The 6738-nt window shown below is 39.4% G+C and overlaps 1 protein-coding gene across 1 annotated transcript in view; it reads right to left on the bottom strand.

The window, feature by feature from the left end:
* Positions 1-1296: 1296 nt before the first annotated feature.
* Tbx20 (T-box transcription factor 20) overlaps positions 1297-6738 on the bottom strand; it is a 53225-nt gene continuing 47783 nt past the window's right edge. The window contains exons 7-8 of the mRNA XM_034510496.2: positions 3608-3717; positions 1297-1644 (exon numbers count right to left, since the gene is read on the bottom strand). Coding sequence (XP_034366387.2) covers positions 1304-1644; positions 3608-3717 — 451 coding nt within the window. The 3' untranslated portion in view covers positions 1297-1303. The remainder of the gene's footprint in view (positions 1645-3607; positions 3718-6738) is intronic.

Below are 6738 nucleotides of genomic sequence, written 5' to 3'. Positions count from 1 at the left end.
AGTGGTTATATTGAAGTAAAACATAAGCTCTAGTTTACACATAAAAGGAAAGCTTTTAAGAAGATAGCAGAAATTGGATGAAGCTCTTCTTTGCTGGTAAGAACTGTTAGTGTTTTTTGTCAGAGAGTCATTTAATTAACATGCAGTTTCATATTAGGGACTGGGGAAAATGGAAAGAAGTCTGTAAATGTATTACAGTAAACCAGCTACAGGACAAGTCCATGCCCATAACAGTACATGAGAGTGTGGTAAACCATGCAAATGGAGAATGGCGGTCGGCAAATCCCTGACAATGATGGAAGTAGTAATAAAGCAGATTTAAATATAAAATATCAGAGCTTGGCCCAGTGTGTTTTAATATGCAAAAGGCCTCTTGACCCTGAAGTGCAAATGAAGAGGACTTTGGTTCCTATGGCAGAGAAATTCCCCTCAGGAGAGAGTAAACAGATAATGATTGTGTGAGGGAGAACCATCATCATGCATGGGCTCTGGACAGGTCCTCAGTGGCCATGTCACCAGCCTGTTAAGGATGCAGCCCCTCAAAAGCCAACCTCTTTGATAATGAGAGAGCTCCTTGCTTTAAAATAGCATATAGAGAGTTTTCACCACATAATTGCAAATTTGTTGAAAGAAAAAGAATTATTAGGTTAAAAAAGAAAAAAAAGTAAAAGAAAGGGGACGGAAGAAAGAGTTTATGGTGTCACAGCCTGTGGATATGGCAGGAACTTGGTAAGGGCATTACCACATATTCATTTATGCCACAGGATGCACTAGCACCATCTCTGCCTCTTCTGTATCGAACTGGCACAAAGGAAACTAAACATGCTTAAACTACAGCACTACAAACATATCACTATTGGCTTCCATTTCCTATTGGGAGAAATGGACTTGAGTTAGTCATGTCAATATGCTATATAGTATTGCCTTCTGGATGATGCTTTGAACCTGTTGAAAGCAGAAAGAAACCTCTACGCATGGATTTTATATAGTACAGCATCAACAGAACTTTTAACTACTAGAATTATTAAGTTTTCTGGGTAAACTGATATCCTGTTAATTGAAGGAGTATGCTGGCTAAACTTCACACTGATTCTCTCCTGGGTCTGACCACAGATGAATCTTGGCCCATGGTGCACTCTCTTACAAGTAGGTTTTTCATGAGTCCAGCTCTCCTCTTTAGTAAGTCCTGTGTTTCCTGGAGAGTTCTTGCTCCAATACCCCACTTCCCACCTACCCATCCCCCTCCTGTATTTTCATAGCCATTTGCACATTCTGTACCTAGCTCCCCCCACTCTCAGAAGAATCATACAAATGGCGTCATCACAGCAGAAGAGTGGCGAAGTCCTTGAATGGCAGCGTAGGGCCCCTGCTGGAAGTAGTGATGGTATCTAGGCATGTGGAATGAGGGGAATGTGGGACCACTTCCCTGCATGGAGCTGGCAATTGCAGATGGGGTCAGAGGCATTCCCAGGCGGCTATAGGGTGGCAGAGAACCCTGTATAGGGTGAGGAATTGGTGTCGCTATAGATGCTGTACTGGTGCCAAGAGCAGTCAGGGGCTGTGGATGCTGAAATCCAGGAAAACTGGAAGATGATGATACCCAGGAACTGAGAGACAAATTGTCAGATGTTGTAAAGGCTGATCCTGGAAGAAAAACGTTCATTAGACTCAAGCTGCTACTTCAGTATACTAATAAAGAACAAAAAGTTTATTGTCTTTTGTTGTAGTTGTTAGTTGTTGCTGCTGATGGGTTGGCTTTTTTTTGTTTATTTGTTTGGTGTTTTTGTTTTTTTTTTTATTTTGAGACAGGGTTTCACTATGTATCTCTGGCTATCCTGCAATTCACCATGTAGACTAGGCTGGCCTCAAACTCACAGAGATCTTACCTGCCTTTGCCTCCCAAGTGCTGGCATTAAAGGAATGTGTCAGCACATCCAGCTTAAGATCATTTTAAAAAAGAAAAAAAATGCCAATGCTCCATACCCAAGAGTAGTTAGGCAATACGAACTGATTTTTTTTTTTTTTAAGAACGGGTTGGAGAGTTGACTCAGCAGTTGAGAACACTGTTGCTCTCCCAGGGGACCCAGGTTCATATCCCAGTACCCACAAGGCTGCTCACAACCATCTGTAACTCCATTCTTATGGGGATCTGATGCCCTCTTCTGACCTCTACAGATACCAGGTACACACATGGAACATATGCATTCATACAGGCAAAACACCCATATACATAGATACTATATGTATATATCATAATCATAAAAATATTTTAAATAATATAAGTATTATAAATAAAATAAATACAAAAAAGAAAGAAAAGAATTCAAAACTGTATGGTTAAAAATGTGAGTGTAAATCTGGGAAGCATTTGGAGAAGCTTGGTGAATGAGATCATAATATGCTATATGCTAAAGAAATTCTCAAACATGGAGGGCAGATCCAACTTCCTAGATGAGAAGGCATCATTTACTTCTAATATGGAAGGAAGAATTTACTAAACAGAAAAATACTCAACTGACTGCACAGCCTACATATTCCAGAGTGGCTGAGCAGTGGCGCTTTGATCTCCAAATATTAGCAGCACCTCTAAAAAAAAAAACGGTGGCTATGACTCAGAAAAATTCACCTTTTCCCAAAGCCATCATGAGAACCATAAGAATAAACTCTTCTTCATCAGTATTCAGAAGTTGAAACCAGAGGGAATGCTGGCTGAATTGTCCAAGTGAGTAAGGATGCCTTCCTTTCAGTGAGTTATAAAGAGTGTCCTGTGCTTTCACTAATAATGTTATTTGGTATTTTAGGCACACACACACACACACAGAGGATAGAGATTTGCTCCCCACGTGAGCATCCTAAGCCCCACGGTGGGCTGCCACCGGCCTCCCTGTCTCCTCCTTCTCTCTATTCTTGCTTCCCATGTGCTATCTTCTCTTTGAGCTTTCTGCCCAGGGAAACTTTGCTTAGTTCTTTAGTGTTTTGTGTGTGCACGCTCACATTTGTAGTGTGTACTGGACAACCTCAGATGCTGCTGCACCCCCCCTTTTAAATATAGTCTTTTATTATTCTGGAGTTCACTCAGTGGGATAGGCTGGGAAGCCAATAAGCCCAGAGACTTGTCTGTCTTTGCTTTCCAAAATATAGGAAATTACAAGAGACTGAGCCCTTTGTTTAGATTTTGCTTCAACTCTTAAGGCCAGTGATGGCCCTTTGTCAGAACAATCCTTCTTAAAGTGTTCTTCATTTTGAACTGATCCTAATAAAATATCTCTAGTTTTCAAATAAGAAAGCTGAGATTCAAAAATAGTATGAAATTGTTCCAAAGTGTGGTTGGTGACTCTTTGGCAGTAAGTCACAGAGAAGCCCACCACTATCCTGATTCAAAGGTTCTGTGTCCTGTTACTAGGAAAACACACCTCAGGCAGAGTAGCTATCAAGAGAATTAATTTGGCATAATGAGAATCGGCACTGCAGACCGCCTCTTCTGAAAAGGCTCCAAGTTGTTGGCTTGTGTTCCCAGAGATCCAGACACTCCACCAACCCTTGTCATTCACTGTCAAGTCCTCTTGACTCTAGCAGCGCCACACCTTCAAATGATGCATGGCCTTACCTCGATTTGGTGCTGTCTGACTCTCCTCCCCAAGTACCTCCTCTTCTCCATAGGTACGGATGGGTGACCGGGCATAGGAATGCTTCTGGATCAGACTCTCCACACTCTCCCTGTAGAACATAGGGATACATCACAGGTTCACTTCAGACAGGAACTTAAGGGTAATTCATGGGTCTATTTTCTCAGCCAAAGGGAAAGATAACATTTGGACCTTGTGTGTTCACCTGCTGTGCAGACACTTCTGGGGCATGAGTTCAGATGCGTAAGAGCAAATAAATACAACTAAACATAAAAAGAAGGACAGAGCAATGAAATGTGGTCATGGGAATATGGAATTTAATTAAGCAAAAATTAATGCAGGAATTTACTCTAGGGTGGCAATGAATATTATTAACTTCAGCAGATAATGACTCAAAACAAGTATGAGGTGATTCAAAGGTACTAGATCGAGATATGATTAAATATTGGGAAAAGTTCAGAGTATCAGTCATTAAGTGACTGTATTCACTAACAACACAAATGTGAAGAGCATATGGCTACATGGACAGTTTGAATAATAAATGTAGTAAAATCTTTGTTGTGCTGAAACTGAAGAGTACAGAAAAGCTGTGCAGGGAACATAAACAGACATTAAGAAATTGAGGCCCACATTTTCTGTATCCATTCCTCTGTTGAAGGACATCTGGGTTCTTTCCAGCTTCTGGCTCTTATAAATAAGGCTGCTATGAACATAGTGGAGCATGTGTCCTTGTTATATGTTGGAGCAACTTTTTGGTATATGCCCAGGAGTGGTATAGCTGGGTCCTCGGGTAATACTATGTCCAATTTTCTGAGGAACTGCCAGAGCAGACACCAAACCCAGAAACTATTGCAGATGCCAAGAAGTGCTTGCTGACAGGAGCCTGGTAAAGCTGTCCCCTGAGAGGCTCTGCCAGAGTCCGACCAATGCAGATATGGATGCTCGACGCCAACCATTAGACTGAGCCCAGGGACCCCAATAGAGGAGTTAAGGGGAGAACTGAAGGAGCTGAAGGGGTTTGCAACCACATAGGAAGAACAACAATATCAACCAATCAGACCCCCCAGAGCTCCCAGGGACTAAACCACCAACCAAAGAGCACGCATGGAGGGACTCATGGCTCCAGCTGCATATGTAGCAGAGGATGGCCTTGTTGGGCATCAATGGGCGGAGAGGCCCTTGGTCTTGTGAATATCTAATGCCCCAGAATAGGGGAATGCTAGGGCAGTGAGGAGGGAGTGGGTGGGGAGCACCCTCATAAAACCAGGGGACATGGGGAATGGGATAGGGGATTGCAGAGGGAAAACCGGGAAGGGGGACATTTGATACATAAATAAATAAATAAATAAATAAATAAATAAATAAATAAAATAACCAATTTTTTAAAAAAAATAAAGAAATTGAAGCCCTATCAAAACAGATACATTGTCTTTGTACATGGTCTTCCAGGAGTGCAAATACCTCTTTCAAAAAAATAGCTGTGACCTAAAGAAAACACCAAATTAATAACCAAAGATCCAAAAAAGGAATATTTTTTAATTGTGCAGCATGAGAAAGGAAAAGCCAAATACCCAACTGCATACTGAAGAAATAAAAATAATAAATCCAATGTCATAGTTACTATTCTAAATGTAACATTTGACATTTCACATAGATGTATGTATACTTGTGAAAAATACTATCTAATTAACAGTGTCTGGGTTAAAAGGTTACATACCCAGAACAGTGTAAGGGGTCTTATTCCCAGATAACGGGGACGTTTCCATGTCTGCACTTTCTGCTGTCTTTTTAAATCTCTATTTGCAGATCTTCATACTGAAGCTAGCACTCCCTAATTGTTGTCCCTGTATATTAAAATCTTGAAATTAGTTTTTACCAGTATCTCAACTTTATTTTTCTTTTTCAAAATTGTATTGGCAATTCTAGCTCTTTTATTTCCATACAAATTTTATTGATTTATTTTTTTTCAAGCTCACTAAAATCTTAATCAGGATTGTGTCTGAGATGTACATCAATTTATGGAGAATTGATATTGATAATGTTGAGTCTTTTTCAATCCATGTATAGTATGTCCTTCCATTTTTTAGAACTAAAATTAAATAGATTTAAATATACACACCTAACATATCTGAGCCACATTTATCTCAAAACATTTCAGGTTCTGCTAAATGCTTTTTAATTTCATATTCCAATTCTTCCATGTATATTAGATATAAATGTAATTTTCTTTGGTATGCTGGTTTTGGATCTGATAGCTTTGCTAACACTCCTGTTTGTCCCAGCAGCTCTTTTAAAGATTTGCATTTTGTGTGTAATCATGCTATCTATGACCTGAAGTAACTTCAGTTTTTTCCTTCTGTTTGTTATAAATGTTATTTTAATTCTCTACAGTTTACTGTATGTTCATAATTACCCATACAGTACTGAAGAGTAGCGAGCTCTCTCACTCTGTGGACAACGTGAATGCCTAGGATTTGGTAGACGTCCTTCATAAGACTTGGTCTTTGGTCCCTTCTCATCAAATGTTGCTGAGAGAATTTTTTAAAATCATGAACAGATTTTGCATTTTGGTTTTGATTTTGATTTTTCTTCATCTACTAAGATAACCAAATAATTTCTCTCTCTCTCTCTTTTTTAGTATTTTTTAAGTTTTTGTTGGTTGAACATCTAATGTCAATCTAACTTTATGTTTCTGAAGAACTTCTAAATTAGTCACATTAATATCCTTCTGTTGAACTCAATCTCCTAGAAATATTTTCAACAATTGTCCCATGTATATTCAAAAAGGAATATTAGGATCTAATTTTCTATTTTATAATAATATCTTTCCTCAGTCTTACTCTTAAGGTAATGATGTCCTTGTAGCTTCATTTTTAAAGTATTCTTGGTGTCTTTTCCTGCTGTTGTGATAAAATACCCTTACCAAGGCATACTAAGAGTGAGTGAGCGGCTTTATTTTACCTCACAGTTCAAGTCCAACATGACAGGAAAGTAAAGATAGGTTGAACCTGGAGTAACAGGTCATATTGTAGATGCAGTCAGAAATAAGAGATGCATGCAGGCTACTCCATTTACAGAGTTCAGGATCCTGGCTAGAGGATGGTGTCACCCA

Source organism: Arvicanthis niloticus, chromosome 8 (assembly GCF_011762505.2).
Source record: "Arvicanthis niloticus isolate mArvNil1 chromosome 8, mArvNil1.pat.X, whole genome shotgun sequence".
Classification (NCBI taxonomy): domain Eukaryota; kingdom Metazoa; phylum Chordata; class Mammalia; order Rodentia; family Muridae; genus Arvicanthis; species Arvicanthis niloticus.
The sequence above is the reverse complement of the archived record's forward strand: the minus strand, read 5'-3'. Positions and strand labels throughout refer to the sequence as shown.